We start from the raw sequence: 16,617 nt of genomic DNA on the forward strand, positions 1-16,617 counted from the left end.
CTGATTTTTCACATTTCTCCAACAATGTTACACCAAAGTTCATATCTTCATACTTCATTAGAGTGATAAGTTTTTGTATCCTTTAATTAAACTTATCTTCACTGAGACATCTGTACTGCCAGAAAGAAATGCTAGATAATATGTCTCAATATATCAAATTTGACAGCTTCTAACAAAAACACACCTCAACTACACTCAAGAAACAGAGTCACATTTAAAACTGTCCAGTCTTGGATAAGTATAATTCCAACTGTGTTCTCAAGCTACTGAGTTCTGCTTCTTACAGCTTAAATTTTATTTGAACAGTGCTTGCATGGGAAGTTCCCAATAATATCTCTGTGTTCACTTGTTGTATCAATGCATGTACCATTCATTAAACATTCTTTGGAGAAAAAAGAATTATCAAAGGTATTATGTTTACATGTTCAATAAAACAATTATTGTTATTTGAGAGACTCTATTTTCAAATTCAGCGATCCAAAAAACTGACCTGACTTTGAGTGTAAGTTTTTTCTTGGTTCTTCAGGCCCTTCAATTGGTTGGTCAGCAAGGAACATTCGTGCTTGGTCTACAGCACTTAAAATGACGTGCTCTTTTTCCTTCAATTCACGTCTGAGTGCCTTTCCAAAAAATAAAACAGGAATAATTTGTAAATTCACACTGAAGGCAATCTGTAGAACAGCAGCCCACTGTTTTCATTCCCTTGATCAAACTCATAATACAAAAATATCCATTATACCAAATGCAGAGATGGAATAAATAGAGTGAAAGCACATGCAAAACTGACTTCTTATAGAGATTGTAGGAAAATACAATATTTAACAGAAAGGAATTAGACTACATTCAATCATATAGTACATAATTTAAGGTGCTGATTGTCATCTTCATACTATTAAAGGAACATGGCAAGGAATAGCATTTAAAATTTGGAGGCAAGGCTGGTATTTTAATATATTAAATTTAAAAACATGAAAGCAAGAGAAAAAACCTACGTGGAATCAAATTATTATGCTCAATTTCAGAAATGACCTCTGAGGATTAAGCTCAAAGGATAATACCATTGAGGACAATACCATTACACTAGCTACATCGTCTTTGGCTGCGTTTTCCTCTGAAGTCTAGAAGTGATAAGCAAGGAAATTATTAGTATTGTGGAATCATGGCTATGTCTTGTCAACTCTGTAACAGAATATGGAGGACACCCAGGTAAAAGTTGCAGAATACCACATGACCTTAAAAGATCACTGTAACTTTTCAGGTCAAAAGTTTTCAAGTGGGAGATGTTAATTTAGCCCAATTCCAGCATACCTTACCTCAGCCAGGATAAAGAGAGTAGAAAATAAAATTCCAAGAGAGCACATAAATATGTCCTGTTTTATTCTAAAATAAGGAAGTGGAGAAGGAAAAGGAGGGGCCATTTTGTGCAACCAAAGAAACATTTATTTCCTACAATTCTCCTTTACGAGAGCATCTAGCTTCCATGGCTGATGCAGGAACTGGCTGCTTTTCTCCTTCTATCCTTCTATCAATAGCCCAAATGTCATTAATTTACAAATATGGATCTAGTCTGATATCTTGGATTAAGGGCACAAACCTATTGATCTCGCTTGAAATGAAGAGATTTCTACTCAGCTGACCTATGTAACCTTAATTAAACATAAAGGAGTATATGTTATATTTGAATTTTGTAAGTAAACTTGCTTAGCAGTATTCCATGGCGTTATATCATCTGTGAGTTAATTTCGTTACAGCCTGCAAGGAGCCTTACACAAATGTAATGTAATGTAATGTAATGTAATGTAATGTAATGTAATGTAATGTAATACAATACAATACAATACAATACAATACAATACAATACAATACAATACAATACAATACAATACAATACAATACCTTTTATTACAATCTTTGACCACCTTTAGGGTAAAGGTAAAGGTTTCCCTTGACATTAAGTCCAGTCGTGTCCGACTCTAGGGGGTGGTGCTCATCTCCATTTCAAAGCCGAAGAGCCGGCGTTTGTCCGTAGACACTTCCATGGTCATGTGGCCAGCATGACTAAATGGAACGCCGTTACCTGCCCGAAGCGGTACCTATTAATCTACTCACATTTGCATGTTTTCGAACTGTTCGGTTGGCAGGAGCTGGGACTAGCAATGGGAGCTCACCCCATCACGCGGATTTGAACTGCCGATCTTCCGACCAGCAAGCTCAGCGGTTTAACCCGCAGTGCCACCGCGTCTGACCACCTCACACAAATGTAAAAGGACAATATACTTCCACTCAGGTGACAGAACTGAAATCTTCCTTGCAGTTAGCAGAAGATTGCTGCTTACTAAGAATGTTATATTTTACTTATTAGACAAGCAACCCATTAGCAAACTTGACATTACTGTTCGTGATGAATACATGTGGAAACCTAGTACAACATAGACCTCAGGGGGCAAAAGTACAGTATTTACACAGTTAATGGCCAGAGGATTATGTGTCCATTGGGACCCAAAAAATCCTATACAGTATTCTAAGATATACTTGGGTTCCTATCTCTAAAGCAGCAACCCTCATGGTCAAAGACTTTAGTGTTATTGAAATTGAGGGCCTAATAATCCATACAGTAATCCATAGGCATCTAAGAAAAACAATGTGGCTTGTTTTTCATTGTGTTGCTCCAAATATTCAAAAATGTACAACACATTTCCAAGATTGTCCTTTAACTATCTTTAGGTAAAAACTCACACTGATCTCATGAATAAATTCTTGCAAAATTATTTTCAGTCTCTCAGACAGAATCATTGTAAACAACTTGCAGTCATTATTCAATAATGATATTGGCCTACAGTTTCTTGTTAAAGTCAAATCTTGTCCCTCTTTAGGTATTAGTGTTATACTGGACTCTTTCCAACTCTCTGGCATCTTTCCTCCCTATAAGAGTTCACCGTATTTTGTAAAGGTTGTAAAAGTTCATCTTCAAAACATGTATAATAAGAACCTGATAATCCCGAAATAATCTCTGATAAAAGCTTTACTTGCATCCCAAACCATTCTTAAATCAGTATCTTTGTCTAAATTATTTTCAAAAAATTATTTTCTTTTTACAATCTTCCACTATTGCTTCTTTCTGTAACAACATTTCATTTAGTCCCCATCTAAAAGAACTGGATTTCCCTTTATAAACCAAACTCACAGGATTATGATCCAAAAAAGTCTTTGGTATCTCTACTTTAAAATCCTTAGTAGCCAAATTCTTTGAAATCCATATCATATATATTCTTGAAAAGGATCTATATTTTCAGAAAAGTAGCTGTACTCTCTTGAATTGCCATTTTTCTGTCTCCATATGTCCACAAGCCCTAAACTGTTCATCAAATCAAGGAAAAATTTTGGTAATTTGCCTTGTGTGATTTTAATATTTTTCTCAGAAGTTCTATCCAGTTGTACTCCATTCCGATCTCCCTAGTCCCTCCGGAAGTCCTTATAGAACAGTACTTTATCTTCATTTGGGGCATGAATTCCCAATATCAGAATCTTAGTCCAGTGCAAATTAACTTCCACCCCAACAAATGTTCCATGGTCATCAGTCAGTACAAGTTCCAGTTTTAGTTGGGGATTTATATATGAAACAACTCCATTTATGTTTTTAGTTCCTGCTGAAATAAATTCTTCACCCAAATTTTTATAAATCAAATACTTTATGTCCTTTTTTCCAATATGTGTCTCTTGTAGGCAAATTATATCACATTTTAATTTTTTCAAAGAGTGAAATATTTTTTCTCTTTTGAGAAACATTTGCTCCGTTTATATTCCATGTTAAGTATTTGTAATCCATAATCAAGCCAAAAATGTAGAAAAATTGATACTTGTAGCGCCTAGTTCACTATCATCCTTTTCAGTCTCCTGTTCCACCTGAAGTTTTTGTGTAGTCTCATCTGACACCTTCATTTGAAACTCCTCCGATTTCTCTTTAAATTTTTCTAGAAATTCACTCACCTTCTGAACAGAATTCAGTCGAAACCTCTGCTGTTTAAAAGTAAAAATCACACCTTCCAATTTATCCCATCAAAATGGAATCTTTTTATGTTTAATCTATCAGTCAAAAAAGAATACTATTTTCTCTTATGCAAGATTTTAATAGGAATTTCTTTAAGAACAATTACATCTGTATTATCAATCTTCAGTCTTGTATTAAAATGCTGCTGTAAAACTTGATCTCTTTCTTCCTGACAAAGTACACCAAGACATTCCTTGGAACATATCTTATTCTCACAAATCTTGTATTTATTCTATATACCTTATCAATTTCTGCCTCTGTATCCTCCTCATCCCAATCCAAAATATTTGCTAAAGCTTTAATAATTTTTTCTCTAACATCTTCACCAGAATCCTGTGGAATTGCTCTAAATTTCAAATAAAATTCCTTCTCTCTCTGTTCCAGTAGTGCCAGATCATCTAATTCTCTTTCCAGCTCTCTATCCATAACTTCTGTCTTACTCTCCAGAATTTCTACTTTGTCGTTAATTTGTTTCACATCTCCAGACACTTGTTTTACAGAGCTTTCCATCTTCTTGACTTCTTCTTTCATCTCCTCTTTCATCTTTACAAGTCTTTCATCCATTCTTTTTTCAACAGCTGTCAATTTAGTATCTGTTGGTATTTGGTTTTTTTTTTTCTGCTTTTCGCTGTAGAGCCATTAAGGTTACCATGGTAATTGAGTACTTCCTTAAGTATCAGCAGGGTGAAGAAGTCGAATTTAATTGTCCTCAGTTGGGGGTGTTAATAGCTGCATTGCCTGGAGGAAGGCAGCTTGCTTGTTAGTTGTTTAGTTTCACTTTTGCAGCTGAGTAAGCAGCTCAGTTCTTTCTGAGCACGTGTGTGAATGCACAAGCCTGTAAATATGTTTTTGTGCTTTCTGTAAATAAATTTATTTTTATAGAAATGCCTGGTGTGTGATTTTTCTGATCTCTCTGGGCCAAATGCTTCTTAGCACTCCCACAGTATCCAGTGATTTAATCAATTTAGTATCAAATGATTCAGCTAATTTATTACCCAATTCCTCAAACATTTTCTGAAGGAGATCTGGTGTAATTCCTCTCTCTGCAGGTTGCTCTAGTGATCACCCCCACCTCTCTGCTATTTTTGTCACTTTTCTGGTGGTTGCCATTGTAATATTATAATCCAAAAGTGAAAGTGTCTCAATTGCAAGGGAAAGACAAAAAGCCTGCTTTCCTTTTTTTTGGTTTTGTCTTCCTGTGCCCTTAATATTTTCATTTCAAATGGGACTCTGTAGTGACAGTCAGCATCATAGCCTGGTTCATATTACCTTTATCTTTTGTTTTGTAAAATCCACAAATTATCTGCACTCTTTAATGGTAAACAAAAAACATTCCCTTTATCTGTTTTAAACTTTCTTACATCCACTGCTTAAGCTTTTTGCCAAAAGTTTTTAAACCTTTACCCCCCCCCCCTTTTTTTTTCTTTCTTTTTTCTCTTTTTAGTCCAGAAAGAATGTTGATTCACCAAGTGGAATTCTCTTATTCTACTGCTCAGAAAAATCTCTCTTTAGCTGTCAGTTAATTACTTCTGTGTGTGTGTATCACTCTCTCTACCTCTAAAGTCAGTCTCAATTTACGATAGATTGACAGCCTAAAGACTAAGACAGACACTCCAATTGCCAATAGAAGATAAGGCATACAAAGGAACAAATATAATTTTAAAATTAGAAATTGCATTGCCATATCTGTCAAATTACAGTGGAAAATTGATGAACAACATGAACACAATAATTTCCTGCTGATTTTGTGTGTGTGTCTGTGTTTGTGTCTTTGTGTGTAATGAGTGGATAACCACTGGATAGTCACTTGTTGAGATGGGTAGCTATAGAAATTGCATAAATACATAAATAAATTCATCTTAACAACGTTTAAAAGTGTATTTAAGGCCCAGAACACATTTATTTCTGAAACATTTTAAAATAATTTTATTGATTTAAAAAAATAATAAAAGACAATACAAACTGAACTCAGAAAGGAAAATAAAAATAAAGAGAATAGAAAGTGCAGGAGAAAAGGAAAAGGGGAAAAGGAAAATATAAGGAAAAGAAAAATGAAATTAAATATTTCATAATAATAATAATAAGTAGTAGTAGTTACTTCTGAACTTCATCACAACCAATACAAACAAACTTAGTAATTCTTCACCCCTTATAAGATTACGTGTTTGTATCTCTTCTTCCCATAACCCATCCCTTATCTATACACAAATCCATAAATCATTAACATTTCAGTCCTGTCAGCAAAATGTCCATGAGGGTTCCCAGAAATTTACAGAAACATGTCTTAGTTTAACCTTGGTCAAACAAATTAACTTTGTACTCCTTCCTTTTGCTTCTAGCAATCTTGATCTTTAATTCATCCAGTTGTTGTTGTAGGATTTGATCTCTCTTCAGTTTTTCTTTTTCCCATCTCAAAAAAACAATTTTTCTATTTTCCAGTATTTCAACAATTTCTTTATATTCTAATATTTCTGCATCAGATGAGGTTTCTTTCAGTTCTTTATCCTGTAGATCTTCCAAGGTATTCTCTTTCACATCTGTCATTTCTTCTTTAACATCTTTTTGGACATAGTCTATCCGTAGAAGCAGACATCATTGCTGACATTGTAGCTGCTAGTTTCTAGTCCCCATTTTTCAAATATCTTCTGAAATATTTCAAATGTCATGCCCTTTTCTGTCATTTTGTCTTAATGCTGACCAAAGACAAAACCTAATCAATGAACTACCAAGGAGACAATCAATCAAGCAGAAAACAGCAGCCTATTCAAGGAACTAACAAGGAGAAAACCACACCCCCACCAAACCCCACACCCACTGGCACTGATGTTACCTAGTTGGGTAATGAAATGTCTGCAAGCAAACAACCAAGCTCAGAGAGCACCAAGGACTCCACAAACAGCCCTGCCCTTTTTTTTTTTCCTTTTATGCCTGGAATCTTTAGTTCTCTCTAGTGTCCAATTTTTGAAATCATAAAGTCTCAAATTTCTGTTATGACTTATGGTAGACTAAATAATTGATAATTTTATAAGTATATTTATCTAACTATTTCCAAAATCTTATAGCCAAAGTCTTAATATTCCAAATTCATCTGGTCCCTTAATTCATTTATAACTTTATTAGATTAAAAGCTTATTTAGCTTTTTACCATTTATTTCAAATTCTTTAAATTCTTAAGCTTATAGTTAATTTTTCTTTTATTCTGAAATGAAGATAAGCTTATCAGGCAGCTTTGCAAACTTGTCATTGTGAAGATCTCTAATAGCTTTCAGATAGTTAAATAGGTAATTTCCAAAAGTGATTAGAAAGTGAGATTAGCAAACCCAGTGCCCTTTAAAAGGCTCCATCACAGTTGAGAGCATGTAGCTTCCCTTTGTCTCCTGGTGCTCAAACCACAGGAAACCACTATCATGCAGTCTCACAAGGAACAGCCAGCAACCATGGGCAATCTCCCATCCTCCCCTTATCTGGAGAGGTTCCCTGGGACTGGTCTACTCTCCAGTCCTTCAGTCACGGCTGCAACTTCATCTCCATTCAGAGACATGCTAGCTTGCCATTCCTCACCTGGATGTCCTATTTCTGACACATTCTAACCATATTGGCTCAGCTCTGCTTTTATTTTTGAGTTGCTTTAAGTTCTTTTACTGTTATTTAGGGTTTTTTAATGGGGGTGGGGAACTATCTTGAATGTTTTAGATTGTTTTTTCTTTAACTCACGTTAATCTAACTCATGTTAATCTTAGTGCAATCCATGTAAGGGATGCAATTGTGTCACTTCCCCAGCCACTGTGACTCTGTTACTCCAAAGATACCAAAAAAAGGTATTGGTTGTGGCAAGCAAAGAATTGCCAATCCATGATTTAGAGCAGTGTTTCTTAAACATTTTTCTCTCACTTTTAAAAATTATGGAGGACCCCAACATAAGTAGTAGCTGTGTTTACTCTCTTCTACCTGTCCAGACCGGTTTGAGGCACTCTTGTGCTTACCAGTGTTTTGGCAAAGGTGACAGGTCAATGATAGTTCACCTCTAAGTAGGTTACTTAATATAGCGTCACTCTGGCTCAACTCTCTAAAGGGCAATTGCGTGAAGAGGAAACTTAATACTATTGTCAATGCTCTAACTTCATGCTCTGCAATGACCTTTAGTGGCTATTAAAAAATCATTCTTTCATTGCAATTCAAACTTTAACTTTGCTTCCACACTAAAAATTCACTCTCCAGCTTGTCTGAAATCCCAAATGAAAGGTATGCATTCAGGACTAGGCTTCTATTACTGTAAAAATATTAATAGCTGGTTAATTTTTTAAAATAAAAAATGCTTATTATTGTTTTGAATTATTTTATTCATAGATAAACATAAAAAACAGTATTAGCAGGCTTAGAGTAACCCACTGCAATTGCTGGGATGAGTTTAAGCCAGATTGATTTTACTGAGTCCAGGTTAAGCATGGCTAAGGGTAGAATTCAAGATTCCATTTCCACTGACTGAATTTCTTTATTCAGCAGGACTCAGAAATTGATTCTTCTTCCTGCCCTGTAACTCCTTGCATGCCAACAAAAGCCTGCTTCAGAGATTCTGGCAATCTCCAAAGCAAGTTTTGTGGGAACTGGGGGAGAGAACTTTAGGAAAAAGGAAAAAGTTCCATTGTGTGACTGACTTCTATTCAAGCCACATTGATTCTGCCCTCAGAATTTCTAAATCATAAACATGCAGGCTATTCAAAACAACTACTTTATCTATTGATCCACTAAAACATATACAATTCATCAAATTAGTTCCAAACCCAGAGGTAAGCCTCACTGAAAATAATGTGACTTATTTTCTCATAATACACATATAATTATCATAAAATATTTCTTTAAACATGTCGCAACTCTGCTATGGCAGAAGAATATGTTAACTTCTAATCCACAGCACATTAATTCATAATTTGCAACTCAGTAAACACTATTTATTTATTTATTTATTTATTTATTTTTCACATTTAATTACCGCCCATCTCCCCCAAAAGAGGGACTCTGCGTGGTTTACAATAAAATCAATCTCCAATCATAAATGTTAAAATCTCATAAAACCAGACCCATTACGATTATTATAAAACACAATAAATAAATAAAAAATCCAAGAGGGTATAAAATTCCAAGCTGGTGGGAGGGCTTACTCAATTATTAATAATAGCATGATTATATTAATATATCCAGTGCAAAGTTCATGAAAATGCTAGAGGATATACTGATTCAAAAAAGGATACAAATTTGTTATATTAATGCCAAACATATTTTTAACAGGGAATGAAAGAGCATAATTCAGTGTTGCACAGCATTTTATTCTAAATATTTATCATGTTAAATTTTATGAATAAGGCTAAATCCCATAGAGAAAAAATAACTGGACTTTAACCAATCCTGTTTGACACAAAGATAGCAGGAGTCAGGAAAGAGGGAAAGTACTATGTAATTGGGGGGAAAAAAACACAAAACCTTAATCCTGGAACATACAGTGATGAACCCTTTTGAATTTTCAATATTTCTGCATAAATATAACCTAAAATGTGATCTGTTCTCCACACAAGTACTAAAACTAGATAAAGAGAACCCAATTAAACCAAGCAATGAATAGCTCACATTAAGGAAATATTATTGTTCACTTTTATTTTTAACGTGCAGCTCCCTGTTGTTGTTGTTTATTCGTTTAGTCGCTTCCGACTCTTCGTGACTTCATGGACCAGCCCATGCCAGAGCTTCCTGTCGGTCGTCAACACCCCCAGCTCCCCCAGGGACGAGTCCGTCACCTCTAGAATATCATCCATCCATCTTGCCCTTGATCGGCCCCTCTTCCTTTTGCCTTCCACTCTCCCTAGCATCAGCATCTTCTCCAGGCTGTCCTGTCTTCTCATTATGTGGCCAAAGTATTTCAGTTTGGCCTTTAATATCATTCCCTCAAGTGAACAGTCTGGCTTGATTTCCTGGAGGATGGACTGGTTTGATCTTCTGGCAGTCCAAGGCACTCTCAGAATTTTCCTCCAACACCACAGTTCAAAAGCATCAATCTTCCTTCTCTCAGCCTTCCTTATGGTCCAGCTCTCGCAGCCATATGTTACTACGGGGAACACCATTGCTTTAACTATGCGGACCTTTGTTGTCAGTGTGATGTCTCTGCTCTTAACTATTTTATCGAGATTTGTCATTGCTCTTCTCCCAAGGATTAAGCGTCTTCTGATTTCCTGACTGCAGTCAGCATCTGCAGTAATCTTCACACCTAGGAATACAAATTCTTTCACTGCTTCTACGTTTTCTCCCTCTATTTGTCAGTTATCAATCAAGCTGGTTGCCATAATTTTGGTTTTTTTGAGGTTTAGCTGCAAGCCAGCTTTTGCAGCTCCCTACTCACCATTAATTGGTGTACACCCAATCCTAAAAAAATTCAAAACTCATGTTCCTGTAAGCAAATCAGTGTATCAGAATCTGAATAAATATGGGAAAAATACCTTCTCTGCTTCAATATTCTCAAAGGAATATTATAGAACTGGAAAGGCTACAAAAAAGAGCAGCAGAAGTGAGGAGGGAAGACTACACCATTTGTGGCTTATAAATCACAAAAGAACTAAGTTAGACCCTTGGCCTAATCCAACAGTATTCTTCTTCTGTTCTTGTCAGACATGTTTCAGAAGATTATAATCTACAAGAAAATTACTTAAATAATGAAAAAATTACACAATCAAGGAAAATATACTTTATACCAAAGGAATACTGAAATAACTGTTTAGTCTCTCCTTGGGAAAAAATAATAACTTACATATCATACAGAACACCTTAATTTTGGATAATGTCATGTAAACAACTTGAATTATTAAAAGATAACTCGAGTAAAATTACATTGCTCATAAAATACCCATAATAATTTAGTTCCACTGTAATAAGCAAAAACAATCAAATAGAAATGAAGAGTAAAATCATTTTTCTAGTAGTTGTAATCATGTACCTAGCAGTCGTATACAACTAGATTTTGCACAGGCTTTACCAGAAGCAGCAGCAACCCCTGGAATGGAGTGTTCTAAACTACTTTGCTATGTTTTTTATGTTTACAGTTACTCAACACATTGATTAAATTACCAAAATAGAAGCTACCACATCAGAAGCTTGGGCAACAAAAATGATGGAGAAAAAAAATGACTAAGCCTTGGTTACTATCTGCCATTGTTTAGTTTGGTTGTTGTTCTGCAACACATTAAGGATTTGAAGAGCTCAGTAATTCACATTAACTATTGCTTACAGCACAACATAATCATCTATAGACAATACATACAATTGCATTTAATAACAGCAATGGTTGCTAAAATGGCTCACTTGAACTGAATGAATGCAAATTATACTATGACTTGGAAAACCCATTTCCATGAAAATGTTGGTAAGTGGCTGATTTGCACAGCTATGTGTTTAGAACAACAGAGCTCAACCTAATCTCTGAGGAAAATCAAATGTTACTAATGATATAATGGGATAAATTATTTTTCCAATAGGTCTGGTATTCCTAATGTTATGCTTACAGACATCTTCCTTGCTGTCCCAAACTCCCTATACCACCTATTTAAAAAAAAAATTGTAACTTAAAAGAAACTTAAATGGAAAGGTGATATGCTGCAAAGACATCAGCCTCCATCATTACGTTTCTTTCCAAGAATGTCCTGGGTTCCAGATAGGCCTCACAGGTTTTCTCTGAAAATAAAAGGCGGGTTACTACAGCCCAGTATTTGCTTGGAGCTGTGCTAATGTCTTAGAAAAGGGACAAAAAAGCTGGGGAGCATCTTGGATACATAACAGAGGTGGCAGAGCAAATTACAACTGTGACTGTCTCTTTCCTTATGGAAAGCAAAGAACAACAGGAACACCAAGAGTCTATAATCCCAGTAGTGTCATCCATGGCATGACAGTCATTCCAGTTGCCTAGATAAAGCAAGCAGGCACCTCTACTGGGAAACAGCTGGAGGTAGACAATTGCTTTAGAGACAACAGCAAAGCTATCATTACATACTGCCAGGAGAAGGCAAGGATAAACCACACATGTATTTTACTAGGAAAATGACATTGATAGAATGGTAGTCTGACTGATGGCTACTCAGATCAGATGCACCCACATGCAACTGAGGAACAGCTGAGATCTTTTGGATTACTAGTGTTGTTTATGATATGGGTAAATTAAAGCTTTCAGGATGTCTAGTGGCTGAAGTTGTCATGCAACAAAAGAAAACTTGAAGCTGCAAAAACAGAATTAGAAGGGAATATGGAACATAAGTATGAATATAGGGAAACAACACAGTGAGAGTTGAAATTAATTGACTGCACAATGATATTTTTGGCATCAGTGAACTGAAACACACTAGGATTGGACACTTTCAGTCAGAAGATCAAATTAATTTCTCAGGATGAGAAACAAAGATGGAATGGTGTTGCTTTCACAGTTAGGAAAGATATTGCAAAGACATTACTTGGGTCCAGTGCAGTCAGTAACCAAGAAATATCAATTTTTGTGGACAACCTTTTAATGTAATGATTATCCAAATTTATGCTCCAACCACTGATGCAGAAGGGGAGGCTGATGACCTCTATGATCAAGTTCAATTTGAAACTGATAGAACATGCAACCAAGATGTGCTGCTTGTGGTTGGAGACTGGAATGCCAAAGTTGGAAATGGTAAGGAGAAAAATGTAGTTGGACTATATGACCCAGGACACAGAAATGAAGCAGGATAATGACTTATCAGTTTCTGCCACTCCTGTGATTTCTTCATTGCTAATAGTCTTCAAACAACCAAATGAACACCTATATATATATGGATCTCATCAGATGGAGTACACAGAAATCAAATTGATTATATTATTGGTACAAGGAGGTGAAAGAGTTCAGTTATAACAGCAAAGTCATGGCCAGGGGCTGACTGTGGAGCAGTCAAGTTCTAAGTCAATCTAAAGTGGAAGAACAAAGCCAATCAACTTCCATGATATGATCTTCAGCTTATAGCCACTTTTCAAAGTAAACATCAGGGATTGCTTTGAACTTCTGAAAATGAAACTATGTAATGAAATCAAAGGCATTGTTAAGGATGACCATGAAATGAGACTGCCAAAGATGAGAAAACGTAAGACAGGAAACTGGATGTCAGAACAAGCCAGGGAAATTGCCAAGATGAGAAAAGATTCTAGACTAGGCTGGGCAGCTTACAATTAAAATAGGGGGAAAACTGCCAAGGGAAAAAAAGAACCATGCACATCTGAGAAACAAATGATATAATAGAAATAATATTTATTGGTTATTTCTTGACAACCCCTAGCCCCAAGCTTGGGAGAACAGCCAGGTCTTCAAAGATTTTCGTAATATCAATAGGGTGGAAGCCATATGGATCTCTGGTGTTCAAGGCAGTTTTGGAAAAGGCTGAAGAATAAGAGATATTATTGCTAATGCATGTTGGATAATTAAGAAAGCCACAGAATAAAAAAATAAAACAAAGCAAAATCTCTCAATATGTGCTTCAATTATTTTAGAAAGATCTTCAGTTGTATTGATCAGTTCAAGCTGTGGAATGTGCTTAGGAAAATGGGAATCCCAGAACATCTCATTGTCCTCATGAGAAACCAATACACAGATTGAAAGCCACAGTCCAGATAGAACATGGTGATCACAGAACAAATCAATCCAGAGTTCTCACTCGGGGCTCAAAAGGTCAGACTCAAATTACTGTATTTTGGACACATTATGTGAACAGCTAGCTTTCTTGATAAATCTATAATGCTGGGAAAGGTAGAAGAAAAGAGAAGAGGACGACCAGAAGCAAGATGGATGAACTTGATTGCAGTGGCAATGGGTGCACCATGAGAATACCTGAAGGGCCAGGTTGGGGACATATCACCCTGGAAGAGGTCTATCTATATGGTTGCTAAGAGACAATACTGTCTTGATGGCACATAGTCCATTAATCAATCATCAGTATGTAATCAGATCTAAGAATGAAGGGGAAATGTGGAATCACTCTTGGTTTATAATGGATTTCAGTGAAAATTTTGTTCATCAAAAATAGTTCCACTATGATTCCCCTCATCAACCTTTTCTGTACATCATTCAGCACCACTTGAGTCTGTGAATTGCTTCTATTCTTTGTCCTTCAGACATCATCCATACATTTTCTATTTTAAGAAATCCACAATTGTTCCCCATCTCCTTCTATTCAAATATATCTTGACGCCTGTTACATAGTTTCTTCTTTTTCTTTTCATTCTCTTCTCTATGTCCAAATATTGAATCCTATTATGTTCATCACTTTTATTCCATTACATCCTTGCTGGTACCTCAATTTCTACTTCTCTTAAGGTTTTGTAACATTTACAGATCATCTCTGGCCTGACAATCTCACAGTTTTATTCTGCACTTCAAAATAATCCCAGTCTTTTCATTCTGTCTTAGTAAGCTTTGAAATAAGCAGTCTAACTTTCACTTTCCTCGTGTTTCTCTCAGCCTATTGTCCTGCTAATATTTTCAGTGTTCTAAAATTAACTTACAGGCTCACATCCTAATAAAATGCCTTCTTCCACTAATGGAAATGCTTGAGACTGTCAGCAAAAGAAAGAAATTGTCTTGCTCCCTAGCAGTCTGCCTCAGAGAATCTCCTTAGCTTCTAGGTAAATATTTTGGATGAGATATTAAAAGGGGTTGTGGGGGTGGAGGTGATCTGTCTAAGTCACATCCCTCCTATCCCTACTAAAGTTTGCGTTCTTGGCCTCTTTACCAACCTCTGGAGAAAGTGTTTACATAAAGTAATTCATTTTAGAGAGGAGTCAGGCCAGAAAAATATGCAAAGAAAACAAATAACTAGTGCCAAGGCTCTCCTATGACTTTCCTCATATAATTCCTCTAGAATTCTAATTTTGTAATCTGTGCCTTCTTTGCCCTTCCTGCACTTTTGATCTATGATGAAAACAAAACTAAAACTATGCAATAATATCTAATTTTAGTGCTGCAACAGTACTTCATCATTTCCAACAATGAAACATGTCTATTTCCTTGATTCTAGGAAGAAAAGTTTAATCCTCAGAACCATTCAGTCTCCAGACACATTCTGAGCTGAGCTAGAGCAAGACATTTGCCAGTCTGGCATCTGAGAATCCTTGCAGGAAGTACTAACGCTTTATCCTTTGTATCACACTATGAATTTTGTGGCTGTGCAGATCAAGCTTGGAATGCAGTACCAAGCACAGAATTTCAGATTTTTTTAAAAAAAAAATTAAAAGCAGGTTTCTAGTCCATATAGCTAGTGGATAAATCTAAATGCATGTTGATAGTACCTAATGAAATTTCAAAAGCTAGAGAAGCAACTGAATATTAAGGTCATGTTATGTAATCTAGTGGAACTGCAGATAAATAGCCTAAAATATAGCATTTCCTGGTAGCAAATTCAGTTTATCCTAACACAAATTTCTTCCCCTCTTTTTGGATTACACAAATCCTAAAGAAGGGCTTTAAAAGAAATCTTCGTAGATCTGGGAGAGTGCTCCAACAGAAAGAACCAATATCATGAAATAGGTGTTTTGATTTTCCTTTCTTCACTGCATATAGAAACTATTGCATAACTGATATGATTTATCTTATTAATCCAAAAGCAGCAGTATCTATCCAGTGAAGAGCTACCTTATCTTCCTAAAAAATAATTGGATTTGCCACAAACTGCAGGATCCTCCAAAGATGAGCTCTTAAGTGAAAAACAACTCATAGCCATTCATTATTTGTTATATTCTGTCTTTCTCTTCGTTGAACCCTCAGTGCAACGTGTTTTCTATGGAGCATAAAATTCTTAGAGAGGGTCTACAATCTAAAGATTTAACTCATAGGACTCCTGGCATGTACGTGTATCTCGCAATAGTCATGCTTTCTTATGGAGCAAAGTTCCTGTCATTCACTTTATCAAGCACCAATATACAACTTGTCACATCCAAATAGTGTCTTCAATATAAACAGAAATGGCAATGAAAACCAGTCCCTTTTTAATTAAAAAAAAGGCTCACTCTATAATTCAGTAAGAGTTTTCTTAGTAGACTGGGAGGAATCAGACCTTGAAAGAAAATAAGGGAAATGCCAAAAGTACCATGGATGGACCTCTTTCATAGGCATATCTGTGTACAGCGTAAAAGCGCAGTGACTTTTAAATTTAATGATAATCTTGACTACTATTTTCTCATCCTATCCACACACTACAGTATTAACAAAAACATGATGTACTGTTTATGGTTACTTCCACAAGAGCATCAGAGCCTGCTTTTTCAGTATAATACAGGAACCTATAATGCTACAGAATTACTGTATACCCTCTTTTTTTCTCTTTCTTTCATTCCAACTTCCTACCCTCTTTGTTGCAGAAAGTGATTTTTTTTATACAGGTAACATTTTTTGTTTATTTGTTTTACTAAGAGTTCAACAATCCTCCCAGGATTAATAATCCTTGAGAAGCAAACATTTTCAAACTGGTTACCTATAGCCAAATAAACATAGCGCTTTAAGGGTAAGCCAAGAAAGAGTTGTTCTCTAA

General features: G+C 35.7%; 1 protein-coding gene across 4 annotated transcripts in view; it reads right to left on the reverse strand.

The window, feature by feature from the left end:
• UTRN (utrophin) overlaps nucleotides 1–16,617 on the reverse strand; it is a 398,463-nt gene that overhangs the window by 122,355 nt on the left and 259,491 nt on the right. For all 4 annotated transcript variants that reach the window (XM_063309056.1, XM_063309084.1, XM_063309065.1 and 1 more), the window contains one exon: nucleotides 491–620. In XM_063309056.1, the coding sequence (XP_063165126.1) occupies nucleotides 491–620 (130 nt within the window). The remainder of the gene's footprint in view (nucleotides 1–490; nucleotides 621–16,617) is intronic.

The sequence above is a fragment of the Candoia aspera genome, chromosome 1, assembly GCF_035149785.1.
Source record: "Candoia aspera isolate rCanAsp1 chromosome 1, rCanAsp1.hap2, whole genome shotgun sequence".
Taxonomy (NCBI): domain Eukaryota; kingdom Metazoa; phylum Chordata; class Lepidosauria; order Squamata; family Boidae; genus Candoia; species Candoia aspera.